Here is a 16,649-nt window from a genome sequence, read left to right on the forward strand (position 1 = left end):
TTAGGTTTATTTCTTTCTTTATCTTTCTAATGGAGGTCCTGGGGATTGAACTCAGGTCCTCGTGCATGCTAAGCACAAACACTACCAGTGAGCTATCCCCTCCCCTATATTGTTGCCCCTTAAAAGCACTCTTTCTTCCTTGCTGTGTGCACACACAGACACCAGGCTCTTCCTTTCCCAGAATCCCAGGCTGGATGTTAACTGTTCTCTAGAATAGGAATGGGCAGAAATCAAAGAGGAAATTCTTTTTTTTTTTTTTTTTGAGCAAAAGGGGCAGGGGACAGCTGTTACGCATGCCTGACCATATCTTAAATACCTTCTCTTTTTGATAGGATCCCACAATTTTAGTCCCATGTCCCCAAAGTAGAATCTTAAGAACTACATTTCCCTCACAGATGCAGGCACGTGACTGAGGCTCTACCAATCAGATACAGGCATCCAATACTCTGGTTTCGAAGTAAGCCAACAGTAGAAGAGAGTTTCAGGGGCAAAATGCTGCAGGCACGGGGACTGTCAGAGGCAGTGGAAGAGAGTGCCAACCAGGCACTTATTCACGATGCTTATTCATGGCAACCGTCTCATCACCCTATCGGAGACCTGGCTTTGAGCACTGAACATGGAAGTTCAGCCTTGAGCCTGTTTCTCTCTGGTCTTCCCCGCCTGCTATCCTCTCATAAAGTTTTGCTTTTTTGCTTAAACAACTCAAGGTGGATGCCACTATCTGCAGCTGAAAATTCCCTGACCCAGTAAGCACACATGGGTATGTGACAGGACTCCACTTGCAAACAAGGGTTCAGGGAAGCTCTCTGTGGAAGGAAAGCTAAATCTGTTAACTAAAGCGATTCTAATCTTAACCTGAGCTCCGTACAGAGGAGCCTGCCAGCGTCAGGGGATTGGAGTGAGCAGTTCTTGCCTCTTGGTCAGAATGCATGAGGCAAAAACTGAATGCAGCCAAAACCCGGGGTCACATCTACTCTCGTGAAACAACCAAACAAGTGACCATCTTGACGGGGTTATTCCAGGAGCGTTGCCTTCCTCTCCCAGCCTGAAACGCCAGCACTAGAGAAATGGTCCCTGGGTCTGGAAGATTGTTTTCATCTCTATTCCTGCTGGGGGGCAAACCCTTGTGATGGAGACTACGCCTTCAGCGTTAGCTGCACGCAGGCCTTAGTGGACACAGCTCAGGATGGGGTTCTTGGGAAAGAGGCCCAGGAGGGTCCCAAGACGAGGAAGGCGGCAGGACCCTGGAAATACACCTCACGTGTTTTCCCCGGGTCTGGCTCCGTATACGCTGTGAATCAACACAGTTTCAAAAGAAACTAGAACGCATCACCTCTTTTGTGATTTTTTTTGCTAATCAAACAAAGGCAAGTTAATTCCCTTCACTGTTTCAAATGTGATTTCCCCAAATAGAGAAAATCTAAACATATGGCAAGAAGCTTTGAAATCTGTGAATGTGTGAATGTCACGATAAAAATGGAACGGGGGAGTGTTATGAACCGCCAGACCACGTTCTCCGAGAGTGGAAGGGAACCTCTCGAGCTCACCTTCCTTGCCTGCTATGGCGCTGACTAAATCTGGCAGCAGGGGCGTCTCCTCCCAGGCTGGCGATGGAATTTTGAAGAAGCAGTGCTACTTGCTGCGATCAAATTTACTGAGAGGGAGGCTCAAAAAATCGTAATAGAAAAATTGTCAGATGCTACAGAAAATCTGGTGACTTTAGGTCTTTGAATCCCAGTTCCATCTACTATGGGACCTTGGGCAAGTCCACTGGCCTCTCTAACCCTTGTTTTCCTCGGCTCTTAGGTGAGAGGTATCATTCTCAGCTTATAAAACTGTTACGAGGAGACTATTGATAACATGGGTCGTGCTATACCTGGTCACGATAAGGGCTGAAGAAATGGGAATTATTAAGTGATGAATGTAAGGCCAGCCTCTATCTTCAACCCAGCCCATCCAAAGGTCATGATAAATGCTCATGTCTGAGTTTCTAGTAGTAGCCTCTAGAAAGGCTCTAAGTCCCTACAAGGATTCAGTCAGTGGCTTTCAGAGGGGAGAACCAAAAATACAGCCTGCCTCACCAAAGAGCATACAGGTTCTTTATCAAGCTGTTAGTTTATCTCAGTGTTAATCACTGTCCTCTCATTTGGAATCGAAATAAGAGAACTATCTGCCCTTTGGACAAGGTGTTTAAGCTTTTATTGTGAATGGGAACAGGCTGGGGCCTAGAATCTAATTGACAAATAGCCTACATGTAAAGAGCATTCATTGGAAGACTCTTGAATGGACAATTATTCGTAGCAAACAAGTTCAAACCAGAAGATAGGCTGCTTGAAAATCGTGACTTTAGTCAAAGTTGAAAGATACAAGAATAGTTAAGTATTTTGCACAAAGGGAACTCGCTGCTGATCCAGGAGAATGGATGCCCATAGAACACAGTCTCTTAAGGGTTTTGTTTTGCTTCTTTGAGAGAGGTCGCCATCGTCCGTCATTGTCAGTTCAGCTGGGGGTTCCTTCCATCACGTTGAGAACCTGGAGCAGAGAGTCCACCAACTTAAAAAATATTAGAAAGAGGTTAAGCAAATGTAGTTCGTGATGCCGAAGCCCTAATGCTAAAAGTAAATCCATTCCCAACAAGCCATCAGCATCACTTGGGAGCTTGGTAGAAAGGCAGATTCCTCGGTCCACCCCAGACCTACTGAACTGGAAACTATGGGGATGGGACCTAGTGATCTGTGCTCGCAGAAGTCCTCCAGGTGACTCTGAGCACGTTCATACTTGAGAACCACAGCTGTCTCCTGGGAGAGAGATCAACTTCCTTCTTTTTGGGAGACACTGTATTTTCAGGTCTTTTTGTTATATTAGCTTAAGGTGTGCCCTGATATGACTACACAAGTATATTTTGATCAGTGTTGGAAATTAAACGTATTATCCCCAGGAATTTTTACTCAAGTAGCAACCTGGTAGAGGAACTATTAGGGAATGTGGAATCTTAATTGTTACTTCGCCTTGTTGGCAGTGCCTCGTTTCACAAATCAAAGCTAGTTTATGAATTACACAATTACACATTATAAACACATGACTGTAAATGGTAGTTGTGTGGGCAACTTGGGACAAGGAGTTAATTTGGGTTTCTGCCAATCCTAAATTGATTGTGGTTTGTTTTTGTTGTGGCTTCTGTTCAAATTAACACCAGAGAAAGAATGAGCAGCTATCATTTTAAAACCCTTCCGTTCCCATGTAGCACCCTTTACCCACTGAGACGAGAAAACACTTTTCATCCGGACTAGAGCTTATTACACTTTCCAAGATTCTCGGGCAATTCAGGTTCCCCAATGTCCAGATCAGCCATTTATTCCTAATAAAGGACTCACTGAGCTTCTCAGATCAGTTATTGCCTGCTCTGTGGCTCAGTTGTTCTGACCAGGTGATAATGAGGCCAGGGCCTGGGTTTCCATTCCCAAACAGGCCAATTAGCTTCTCTTTTCTCCACGAGCCCAGGAGGCACCATTAAGGGTCACCAGCCTGCCCAAAGAGGCTGCCATCCATCTCGCAGTATGAGCCACTGGTCATAAAAAGAGGCCAGCTGAGGATGAGGGACAGGATGCGTGGTTGTCCCCTGCACTGGCTCAAAATATTGAATCTGAGAATTTGGCTCAAGAGAGTGGAAATAAAGTGACAAGGAAAAGACAAACTGTGTAACCTAGGACCTGGAGGCTGGAGGAGGGTTGCTGGTTCAGGTGTGGGAAGGTGGGAGCTGTACTGGAGGTGAGAGCCAACCTCACTCTGCTCCACAGACACGGTCCAGGGAATCAGAAGCTTTTAGTTATTCTTGATTGTATGTTGCTTTTCCTATATTTGGAGCTTCCCTTGGAGCTTTTCACATACAAAAGCTTTCTATTTTCTGTGCTGATCTGATGGGACAATGGGAATGGTCCCTTAAAAGTGAGGCCATATGGTATTTTTCTTTCTCTTTCTGGCTTACTTCACTTAGAATGATGATCTATAATGAAAAAGAATATGAAAATAAATAAATAAATAAATATATATATATATATATAACTGGAACATTATGCTGTACACCAGAAATTGACACATTGTACACTATACTTCGATTTAAAAAAATGGAAAAGAAAGTGAGGGCAAAGTTGTACATTTACGTCCTTTCCATAACACCTTCTGCAGTGCATTCCCAGGTCCCTTTCTTCACGTCCAGCAAAAAAGAGAAAAAAAGCCTAGGCTGTAAAAAACAATGAACTGAGTCCAAATTATAAAAGGAACCCAAAGTCCACCTTCAACCTTTACTGAAACTCAGGACAACCCTCAGGCACATCCGGGACTATGGATTAAGCCCTGAACACTGTTTCTTGCTTTAGAAACCATAGGGGGAACGTTCCATCAATTCTTTTTTTGCAGGAAGAGAATAGTTAAAAGATTAAGGTTAACCTTGAAAATTATTGGCCATAATTGCTAATAAAGTTCTAGAGCTTGTTTGCCGTGATATAGTCGCCAAACTTCAGTGCACATTTACATGAAGCTTTTCTGAATCCAGTAAATATCTTTGTCATCAAAACATAGGAAGATGCTCAGTTTCTAACTACGGCTCTGGGAGATTTGGCAACAGGACTCCATGTTTTATTACTAAAATGGGAGAGGGGAGCATATATGCATAGTTTTTAATTTTAAGGAAAGTCTTCAGCCTCTGAAAATCCCTGCTGCTAATTCTGGTCATGCTCAGCTAAATTATTAAACTTCTTTCTAACACCAAAAGATACAAGGATTTCTAATAGAACTATTCTCTTGTTACTTCCTCTTTGTGAATAAGGTAATTGCAGGATGCTTTCAATCTTCGTATCAACATACTTTCATTGAGGTGAAGTTTCTAAAGAAGAGGAGTGATAAACTGGTTTGGTCTCTGCAAAGATGAAACCATTGAATTTGTTTTTCATCTTGCTGGGAAATACAGCCAAAAGAATGGTACCGAAGTGTGCAATAGCTAATTATTCAGTTTGGGGCAGAATGAAGAGGGATGGGTTTTCTAAACTTGTAAAAAGAAAAACAAAGCACAAAAAGATATAATAGAAAAGGCCTGATTATAAAAAGACAACTTTTTTTCAGCTCACACTGTATACCGATAAACATTCCCCTGAAGTCACTCTCTGCAAATGCACACTCAGCCCATCCTGTAGAAGTGCCACTCGGAGACCTTTTGTAATTGCCTCCAGGGGTGACAGAACACCCTTCTGAAGATGGCAGGAAAATTTTGATCCTTGAGGAAGGAGTTGCATTTTTCAAAACGTTCCAAAGTTATGCAGAGCTAGGTTTGGGGGAATAAAGCAACTCAAAGTGGGTGTTGTTTGGTTCAAACTGAAGGACTATAGATTAATTCCATGATAGAGTGTGTGTGGGGGGGGATGTTTTATGAATGAGTGATGAGGGCAAGTCCATTTCAGCGTTTGTAAAGTTATTCTAGAGGGTTTTGTGGTGGTGATCACTGTTACTCTTCAGACAAAGGAGAAGGCACTGCCTTTGGACATCCACCCACAGGTAGTCCAGCAAAGCAATTGACCAAGAAGAGGCGAGGCCAACCAGGGGCCAAGAAGTCAGTTACAAACTCCTGGAGCCCTTAAAGCCCCGCAATCCACTGACAGACAAGGGAGCTGGTCACACAACACCTGTGATTCCTATAACACAGGCGTGGACAAGAGAATCACTCACTCAGAGCTTTGTACAAAGCTGGTTCTTATTTCTGTATTGGCTGATGTAATCCAGATTTTCCTCCTGAATGAAGGCTACGAGAGACTTTCTCTCTAGGTGCTTAATGCAACAAATGAACATTTCGTTTGCATTTAGCATAGAGAATCCACAGTAAATGGAAGAGTAGGGAAACGTAAAACCTCCCTCTGGAGAAGCCAGCCGAGGCCAGGTCAAATCAGCCCTGAGCCTCTGTCCAGGAGCCATCACTCAGAGTTAACCATCACAAAAGAGGGACGGTGTGAGCTCCTCAAGGTCCCTGAGTGAAACACAATGTCATTTATTGCCAGGAACAGTGAGAAGCAAGGCTGCTCCTGCACGCTATTGCATCCTGCATCCTCGTATTTAAGATCAATGAGGACCGTTCCCAGAAGATGCCTCACATGGCAGCAGACTGTCCGAGGCAGACAGCATGGGCTTTTCTCTTGAAAAGCTTGTCTCAGTTTCCTCCCGTCTAAAATGGAGAGACTAAACGCATCTTCCGGAATCTCTCTCCTAGGACCGCTGTGAGCATCACAGGAGGAAATGGAGGGAAACTGATTCAGCCAGTACTTGGGTTATAGGAAATCCTCACCAAAACTAGTGATTATTATTATGAGTTGTATTGCAAAGATTAGTTTTGCCTTTTATCATAAATTTCATGGAAACATCTTAAAAGTTAATGAGAATCACATCATTTTCAGTTGCCTGGCTTTCTTCCTATAAATTGTATTCTCTCTCTTATCTTGTTTCCTGTCTGTCTTTGCATCTAAACAATCCCAATTTTCTACCATTCTTTTCCTTTATTCTCTATAAAAACACATAGAGAACAAATCAGTTGACCTTAGATATGTTCACCAAGTTTTGAAATATTAGGCTGAAGCCTGAACAAGGTAATCTTGGAACAAATACGAAGGAGGACTACTCTGCACAAAATGCAGGCAGCAAGAATGCTGTCTTCTAAAAGCATCCATGAATAGGCCCTTCCTCTAGTGTTCATCAAAAAGAAACATATCTATGGACCCACAGGGATGAACTCAAATAATCTACGACCTCACTCTACAAATACTCTGGTAGGGTGACTTTTTTTTAAAATCCCATCAATGCACAATAGAAAATAAAACACCTCAATTGGAGTTTGATGTGCTAAGAGGAAAAATAATCAATTCCGCTGAAAAGAAAAGCTAGCATGGGGTCTGTCTGCTCATTTTCTCAGCATGCACTGGTGTTGTCCGGAAGGCTTGCCTCTAAGCAGTCTTCTTCTTCCCTGCTCAAACCTCCCCTGCTCCCAACTCTCCCCATTACCCCCCACACCCACCCCACCCGCCCAACCGCCACTTCCCCAGGATGCTCAGTATACCTTTGAGTCTTGAACTGATGTCTTTAAAGTTGCTGCTGTCCTCTGAACCCCAAGTAGACTGGCGGATGCCCAGGGGCTCCCACTGAGACGGCTGATAGCTCCGGGTCCCCTTTGCTTCCAGGAGGGTCAGCAAATTCCTTGTAGCTTCTCCCCGGTGAAGGTACTCCCTCAGCTGTTCCTTCATGCTCCCTCCCTCATAAACATATGGAGACTCTCCTGTGCTCTTTTTTCCCATTAAGTGTCCTGTTCAAAAACAGAAACAATATACAGCCAATATTTATAATGACTATAAATGGAATATAACTAAAAATTGCGAATCACTGTGTTGTACTCCTGTAACTTATATAATACTGTACAGCAACTGTGCTTCAATTAAAACGTTCAGTGCCACATTCATAAAGAAATAAAAGAAGCATATACTCTGGTTCAAAAACAAACAAACAAAAACAGAAGGTCACCAATGTAACCCCGGGGAATGAATGAACAAGAAATTAAAAAGGACACCAACTGTGTTTGTGTTGCTCCCTCCTAAATGCTGGATAGATAGCGTTTTACTATCAGGAATTAGTTCATAAATGATTGACAGATTTTGCTCCTTGCTCAACATGCTTAATGAGTGGACAAACTTCAGAACTGCAACTCAAGAGCTCTGGGTCTGGTCCCAGCCCCTCTGCTAATTAGCTAGGTGACCTCTGTCAAGTCACTTAGCATCCCCAGTCTTCAATTTTATCAACAATAAAATGAACATGTTGGACTAGCTGACATCTAAGGAAACTTCCATATCTGAAATTCTATCACCAACTCTGTGTGCACTGAATTTTATTCCCAGCTGAATGATGGAGTTTGGACATCTTCCCTAGTCAATTTTGAATTGCTCCTGAAAAGACAGGTCTCATGCTTTCCTCTGTGTGGTTAAGAAGATGTTGCTTTCCTCTTACCTGTAATACCCATCCATGTACCAAACGAATTTTCCAACTAAACTTTCTTAGCATTTTAGCTGAGATTGAACCTAGATATGACACCTGGGAAATGCAGTTTGTAATGAAAGACAAGTTGAAAACAAATTCTGACCAACACTTTTCAGTCACCTAAATGCAGAATTTTCTCATGAAGGTATAAAATCATCAGCAGAAGTCTATCAGTGGCTCCAAGGATGTGTACTTGTCATATAAACAAATGAAAGTTGCTGTGCAGGAGGCCAAACCGCTAAAAACATGGAAATTCATGTGTGCAAATGGGGATTACCATAGGGTCAGAAAGGGGCATGGAATTCAAGGTCTGCGTTCTTAACACGTCAGCCCATTGCTTAAATAAACTCACATTGCCTAATTTACTTTCTTTAGTTGATTTTTCCCATTTCTCCGTAACCGGGTTTTACAGCACTTTCAAATTTCTAACATTAGTAAAATTGTGGTGCTTTTGATTTAAAGTTCACAAGGGAAGAGCTCTTTGTGGCTCCAGTGTTGACTGGCATTAGTAGCATTAAAGGCAAACATCATGGAAATAATATTTGACAGAACTCAGTCGCTTCTAGCAGCTCTGTCCCCCAACAGAGAGCCCCCGCCGTGACTTTATTGCTTGTGTGAGTACTCCAATGTGCAGTTAACAGGATGTTACAGGTGCAGATTATTTCATTTGATCTGCATAGTGATCAATTTGATGAAAATGAGACTTGCCAAAGATCACACACATGTAAGTAAAGATTCTAGGATTAAAATCAGCTCACAGTCCAGACTCTAGAATATAACACTGCTTTGAAGTGTCTTTGAACTTCCTGAGAACCTAAGCCAGTTAGAAATCATTCTGGGGCCTGGAAATCAGGATAGCGTCTACAAGAGACTTTCAAATGTTTTAAAAGGAATGGGGATCGTATATCACTATGTCATGACTCATTATGTAACCCAGAAAAATTAATTCTGTGAGTACTGGGGAGCCTAAAAATGAGGTTTTACTACTTTGCAGTGTGAGCATTTGCCAAGTCACTTACGACCTGACACCTCACGCAATTTTAAGACTATTGAGGACATGGTCCCAACTGAAGGAGTGAAATCCTGAAAGACTGGACCCTCACTTGTCTGCTGGGTCAACCTGGTGCCCGGGTCTCCACTAAATAACCTTGCATTTAGCCATAGCAATGACTGTGTTGCACAACTTCCCAGGAAGTGGCGAATCATTTGGCTTTATTTACATGGAGGAAATTGCATTATGATAATGGGAAAGTGGGATTACAATCTGATGCTCCCAGTAATGATCTCAGTCACTCTCGTCCTCCGTCATTGCCTATCATCTAGTTAGAATGCTGGAAATGAGAAAGGTGTTATCACCAATGAAACGGAGGGACTCTGGAGATGGTTTTCCTAACAGGACTTTCATTTTTGTCATGCTTGAATAACTGTGTGGACTTTTCTAAAATGGAAGGATAAAATGGGCCTCCATTCTGTGATTGGTTTAACATAAATCCCACATTTAACGTAAATTCAGGGACACTGTACTGAATTTCAGTATTTGCATATTTGGTGGGTAGGCGTTAGCCTCCCTTTCCTAGCCCCACAGACCGGTTATTGAGAAAAGTATGCCATCTATAACATCGCAGGGAGACACACATTTCCTGGGTCCTAATGCACTTCTGAGCTAGTTACCATCAACTAAATAATGGTTTCCATGGCAACATGGATGATAGGCCCACTTCCACCTCTTCTCCCATCATCATTTGTTATGTGTCCATATCATAATAATGGAGATCTCAGCATAGACAAATGACAGGCACTTGAAAAAATAAAACCTTGGCCAGAGGGGAGGAAAAAGCTTTTGTCCTTTGAATCACTTAAAAATACCACTAAAATGGCAGGCATGACACATAAAAGAATTGTCTTGAACTCCAAACTTGAAGATTACCTAACCTCAGAAAATATACATTAAGACAAAGTGTTGAGTACTTCTAAGAGCTGATTTTTCTGGAGCGATACTTCAACTGTTTTTCACAGTCTCTGGGGCAGCTCAATTAATGTAAAGTGATTCTGCAGCTGAACACTAGTGCTCAAAACTCAACCTTCCACGACACACTTCGCATCAGAGTTAGAGCCATGACCAGAAACATTTCGTGGGAGCACAGGTGATAGTCAACAGCATTGGTGTTAACCTATATTTTCATCACACACGAAATATTTTCCATGAACATCAAGCCAGAGAAGAGTTGGTTTTCAGTCTGCTAACTGTGTTCCATGACCACATCACGTTTCTCTCAGCTGGAAGAAGCAATCCACTTAACAAACCTGCAAATTTGTGCTGACAGCTTCTTCATGGACGGCAATATGGAGCTCCAGTTTGCTTTAATTAAAACTAAATTGCGTGTCCTCCATGACTGAGGAGATAGGCATTTACTTCAGAGAGCAGAAGGCTCCATATAAAATCTAACAATGTTATTCATGCTTGTGAATGCTCATATTCCAACAAAGGGCATGTCTACCCAGAGCAAACTTTTCCCCCACTGCAACGTCATTTTAAACCCAAACGCAATTTTCTACGTCACCCCCTTCTTTCCTTCGTTCCTCATCAACTCTGCACAGTCAGCCAAGGGAGAAAAAGGGAAAAGAGTGTGATTGAGAACAGATAAGAAAATAAGACAATTTGGGGGTGTCACTGGTCAGTGTATTTTTGGGCTGGGAATGCCCAAGTTCCACCATGACGGGTGATTAAATGACAGGCATCCTAAACACCTGGGGACAGATGTGCTCAGGAAAGACAGCAGTCAGGGCTGGCTGGCATCAGAAATAACATGATTCTAGCTTCTCAGATAACTCTCTTGTCCTGCATTTGGCCTGCAGGGGCTACCTAACAATAAGCCTTTTTAGTACAAAAATACAGATGAGCAAAAAGAGGCTGGAAATTTGGAAATTTCATTCCCTTAGCTCATGTCTGGACTGGACAATGGCCTTGATCTAAACTCCCAGAACCCCTTTTTAAGGATCAGTTCTGGTTTTGGCTTCTTTAACACCTTCTAAGCATCCTTTTCTCTTGAAATGCAGGAGTTTTCACCCATAGAAACCTCTCCTCTCTATACCAGGCTCCTGTGTTCCGAGTGCCCCACAGAGATGACGAATACTTCATCCCTAGGGTTGCCAAGACTTGGGAAATGACTCTTTCAGTAATAATGAAAATAATCCTATTGCAACCCAGAGCTCCGGAAACACACACAAGGCAGACGAGCTGAGGACGTGACAGCTTTAGCCTCATCACTCCCCTAAATTCTTCCTTGTCTTCACACCGAGAAACTGAATCCTCTGGCAGTTGAATTAGCAATTATCTTTCCAACACACCCTACGCCACTCCCAAGTAGATGACTCAGGAAATCGTGAAACAAACACACACACACACACACACACACACCCCACCTTAAATCTCTCTAGGGATCGACCAGCTTCCCGGAAAATGTTGAGATTGTTGTAGATGGCTTGGTGGGGAGGTGTCTGAGGAAGTCGGACGCTTTGTGATTGCCAGAGGCTAAACTCGGCTGGACCAAGAGCCCCGGGGTGATGCTCCATAAGCGCGAAGCTGAGGGGCCACTACCTGCCTCCCAGCCTCAGAGAAGCAGCGGGTGCGCGCTCGGCCGCCCGCGACCCGGTACAAGTCCCTGCGGTTACGGGGCCAGGACAAGCGAACCTCCAAGCCAGTGCCTGAAAAGCAGGACTTGTAGGCAGGGAGAAGGGGAAAGGAGTTAGGGGAGAGGGCGAGGTCGCGGGGTCAAGAGAAGCAGAGAAAAGCAGGGACTTAAGAGGACAGAAACCCGGGATTGGTGTGGAAACCAGGCGCGATTCCCGAAGCGCCAAGCCTGCTGTATAGAAAGAGGAAGGGTTGGGCAAAAGGGCAGAGAAAAGACAATCGCTGCACAGGCAAAAAACAATGGACCGAGAAAGTTCAGCCAAGCCTCAGATAGAAGCGGGATTCAGGCGCAGCTCGCCGAACAGATTTGAAATCCTGGGCGGGCAACGCGCCCCAGGTCCCACACCTGTGGCTCTGCCGGGCGCGATGGCGCAGCCGCCGAGTTGGAGCAGGGCTCCGAGAGGCGCTCGGGGACCCGGCCCCACAAAGTTCACAGAGAGAACCGTGCCAGGCAGGACTGAGATTCAGCGGACAAAATGAGGTGCTGGGAGGTGCGGAGGGAGGGTGATCTCCGTGTGGGTTGGGATTTTGGAGAGCTGCGCGCTGGTTCAGATGTCTTGGGGAAGAGGAAAGAGAGCGGGAAAGGATCGAGGGACCAGTCTGAGGCTGCCCAGGGACCGACGGCTTCCCAGGATGCAGAAGGGCAGGGGGAGTTTTGGGGTAACCGGGTTGGTGTTTGGGTAGAAAAGTCCGAGCAAACCCAGCCCCCACCGCCGAGCCGCAGAAACGCTGACATGGGGAGACGGGCCCCCGCGGCTGGCAGCTCCCGCCTGGGCTAGAGCGCGCCGGACACTCACCCACCGCCCAGTGGTTGCCGCGCGGGTACATCTTGGCCAGCAGGGTCCCTCCGCCTGCCGACACCGGGGCGGCCGGCCCCCGGGGCGCCTGGCAGAGGACCAGCGCCAGCAGGACGAGCGGGAACTCGCGGCCGCGCATGGTCCCGGCGGGAGGCCCTCGGAGCGCCTCGGCGTGGCTGCGCGGAGAGTGCGCCCTCCCCGCGGAGAGACGGAGGACCAGGACCTCGGAGCAGCGCCGCCGCCGCCGCCGCCCGCGCCACTGCTGCAGCCTCCACGGTCGCCCCGACTTTATATGCAAGCCCGGGTCGGGGGGGGCGGCTGGGGGCTCCTCCACCGCGGACCCGAGCGCTCTGACGTCTCCCTATAGCGAGCCCGGGCGCTGGAACAACAGTCTCGGAAAATCATCCATCTCCCCGCCGTGTGATGAAAAGGCTGAGTGTACACTGTCCCCTCTCTATTTCCTTATAGTCCGGTCCGCCTTCCCCATATTGGATGAATTCTTCCCATCCTCGACGCCTTCGCTCCAACACAATTTAGTGAGCTCCTCCCTCCCCAGCCTCACCCGAGAGCCTCCTGCGTTAGGTAGCATGGGATCCTGCAAGGGGGAGCCGTGACCTCGAGGCCTGACCCCAGGGACCAGGCGGGGCAGGGTAGAGAGGGATGAGCACAAAAGATGGATGTTTTTAAGCAGGGCTTTGCTGAAGGGTGTCGGAACCCGGACTGCAAGGGACTTCTGATTCTCAGACCTTTCTCCAACCATGGACTCCCTCCCTCCTCGCGGTCCCAGCCCACAAACCTCGAGACCTTTGCCTCCCTCCAACAGAGTGACCCCGCCCACCACCACCACCACCAATGATACCCTCACTCCACCTGGGTTTTCGGAGGCATCCCTGCCCATTTGTAGGGGGCGATGGAGGCTGGAGCAGGAAGGACGTGTTACGTGAACAGAGCTAACAGTAGTTTAACTGTGTACTCCTGGCTCCTTTCATAAGCATACGGCAGCCATACAACAGATGAAGCATTTATGCTGATTCCCCTAGGCTGCATCTACCAGAAAGCTCAAACTGTCCCTAAACTGCTATTTACACACCTCTCTAGAGTTGCCCAACCTTCCCCTGCTCCTTCTGTTCTTGGACATGAAGAAGAGTCACCAGCTGGATTCGGGAGGTTCTCAGTGCCTTGGATACAAAGGGGATGGGCGCCATAGCAATGACAGGAAATAGAAGCTGGCAGGATGCTGTTGCCCACGTTTCGGCTGCCAGAGCTGGGGGTGTGTTGGTGTGTTCCTGCAGGCCTCTTCCTCATCAAGTGCTGGTGAATTGTCTCACTGGCTGGTTCCTGCTGGTGTTCCATGTCAACACTGGTGTTGATACTGATTAAGTTGAAATCAGACATTTTCTCTGGCTATCTGGTGACTCAGTGCATTTGTGCCATTCTTAGATGATTACATGGGCATATGGCATGCCTGAGGATTCTTGGGCTTGGAAGAGTATTCCCATGCATGTGTCTGGCTGGAAACTTTAAAACAATGCTAATTTCTAGATCACTATTAGTAGCTAAAGCAATAGTGTAATGTTATCCTGAGGGAATGACCCAAGTGAAAATTAAGGGGGAAAAGCCTGTAAGTGGCCTGGACTCCATCCTCCTGTGTTCCCAGGCTCTGCTCATTAGAAAGCAAGTATTCCACAGTCAGGTGATCACCCGTAGGCTCACCGCCCCCCACCGGCCGTGAGCTTGCATGAGCACGGGGACTTGGTCTTGTTCCTCTGCGCGCCGGCAGACAGCCTGGGTCCAGTGATGCTCAGTAAGTACTTGACGAATGAACAACTAAGCTAAGAAATGCTCGTGTCTAAGTGCCTTCTGCAACGCTGGGACTGTGGAGGGGCATTAAGCCTTCCTCTCTCCAGATAAAGTTATAGAAAAATGTCCTTTTCCCTTAGTTTAATCAAGATTATTTTAGAATCTTTAAATGAAGTCTTCCCCCACTATGAGACCAAGGGAAAATGACTGTAAATACAATAAAGTGTGGGAACAGTTCTACTGAAAGTGCAACTCCTCTGCTATTCAGGCAACACACTCTTTCTTGTGCCTGTTGCAGGCCAGGAGGTACCCGAGTCCCTTCATTCACTTCAGCTCTTGCTCTGAGCACCCCAGTCCACAGGCTTTCTGCCCCAAGTCTGGGGCTTCGACATGTGACTTGCTCTGGTACCCAACAAGGGCAGCAAGTGTGCTGGTCTTGGTCAGGGCTGCATGCACAGGGCCTGACCCAGTCCTGGGCACAGAGGAGCGACGCAGAGATCTGAATGGATGCATTGTTCTGCAGGTACAGCAGTGTAAGTCCCATCCTCTAGCCAAAAAGACAAAGGATTGTTACCTTTGAAAGAAAGGAATCATTGCAGGTTTGATTCAGCCAGTATCAAATGAGCCCCAATAGATCCTGGCTGGGTATCCTCTCATACTGCTTTAAAAATCTTCACCACAGCCCTGTCACGTAGAGATGACTTAGGGAAAGGCGAATCCGTGGTGAAAAGGAGATCTCACAATGCAATGACATATTCAGAAGACATGATTGTTCCTCTTTTCTGTTATAGTCCAGGGCTCTCTTCCACATGGATATTCAGGAATCCATGTTCATTCCATCTTGTGCGCCTACCATCCCCTAGTGCACTGCTCCTCAAAGGGCTGTTCTGCAAGGAGACAAGGAGCTTGTGGCAGACTGTACATCAATCCATTGCTTCCTTCATCAAGAACATCTTACTCTGTTGGCTGAACACTGGGTTTAGTGATGTTGTTGCTTTGCATTCTGGCATAAGCTCCTTATCTTGTTGTGGATGGGTTACAAACGGTTCCAGGAAGAGCAGCTGATGCATGGACCACACTTAGTTAGCACCGTCCTAGTGTACACCGACCTGCCTGCACAGCCCAGATTGCAGCTGGCGGGTTGGGGAAAGTGGGAAGGCCAGTATATTACTTAATATACCAGCCCAGACATACCACTTATCACTTCTGCTCCTGTTTTATTGGGTAAAACTCAGCCACTTGGTCACGGGTGACTGCAGGAGAGGCTGGGAGCCGTAGCCTTGATAGTCAGTCGGTTCAGGTTTTGATAGGCTTTTTACTGTGAAATAAGCCATATTACTTAGCTTTCCCATTTTCACTTATCAAAGACATAGGAACTGTCAGAATTTCTAACCAGTTTGAAGTAACCAGTATCAGAGAGTAGATGTCATTCTAGCTTAAGCCAATGAACCACTGCATTCTAGTTTATCTTTTCAGCTTCATCAGATGTAAATGTATGACTTTTTGAAATACAGAAAATCGCTCATGCATCTCTATCTTTGCCCTAAGGGGAGTCGAGGTTGGGCGTCTCTGCTCGAGGTTTAGGGGCTATTTTTTGCTGTCGTCGGTCACTTATACCTTGGTGCCTGGGAAGGTTTTGAGGGCAGGTCTCACGACAATGAGATGCCCCAAGATTCTCAGGTCCAGTCCAAAGCAAAGGAAGCAGGTTTTGAAGGCAAATGGCAGCAGGGGTTAGAGAGGGAGGCACTGGTATCCTGAACCTATGTGGCTCCTAATTCTGCCTCTGCCACTGAGGAACTACTATGTGACCTCAGGCCATTGACTTAGCATCTGCATCTCAGTTCCTTCGTCTATAATACCTCTCTCCCTAGGGTGTTAGGAGGATTAAATGAGGTCATATGTATCTATTGACTGGTAGCTACTTATTTATTTTAATTAATAATAATGGAGAACTATAATTAGGGCAAGCTAATTTTTATCTTAGTTGTGAGTGTCACGATGGCATCATTTCCTTGCTCGGTGCCTAACCCAACGCCAAGTGCTGTTTGGATCCCCGAGGAGGTAATCATACAGATAATAGCTGCCACTTAGCATCCGGCATGCCCCAGGCGTAAGCATTCGCCTGTGTAATCGTCACAGCTGTCCTAGGACAGAGATGTTAGCTGTCCTATTTTATAAATGAGGAAACTGAGGCTCAGAAGAGTTAAATAACGTGCCCAGTGACCAAATGGTAATGGGCAGAGTCAAGAGTCGACCTAAGATCCACCAGATTTTCAAGCTCTGAGCGTGGTTAAGTCTGG

General features: G+C 45.9%; 1 protein-coding gene across 2 annotated transcripts; it reads right to left on the reverse strand.

Annotated features, from left to right (window-relative positions):
* Window positions 1-2,328: 2,328 nt before the first annotated feature.
* Window positions 2,329-12,811, reverse strand: GRP (gastrin releasing peptide). Of its 2 annotated transcripts, none has more exons than XM_006205803.4 (3): window positions 12,550-12,811; window positions 7,094-7,336; window positions 2,329-2,532 (listed from the first exon to the last, which is right to left on the reverse strand). In XM_006205803.4, the coding sequence occupies exons 1-3, from the start codon at window positions 12,686-12,688 to the stop codon at window positions 2,495-2,497; spliced, it is 420 nt and encodes a 139-aa protein (XP_006205865.2). In that variant the 5' UTR covers window positions 12,689-12,811; the 3' UTR covers window positions 2,329-2,494. The 2 variants fall into 2 exon arrangements, with proteins under 2 accessions (XP_006205865.2, XP_072808317.1); XM_072952216.1 differs by having other exon boundaries at window positions 2,329-2,553.
* Window positions 12,812-16,649: the final 3,838 nt, after the last annotated feature.

This window comes from Vicugna pacos, chromosome 30 (genome assembly GCF_048564905.1).
Source record: "Vicugna pacos chromosome 30, VicPac4, whole genome shotgun sequence".
In the NCBI taxonomy this organism is placed as follows: Eukaryota; Metazoa; Chordata; class Mammalia; order Artiodactyla; family Camelidae; genus Vicugna; species Vicugna pacos.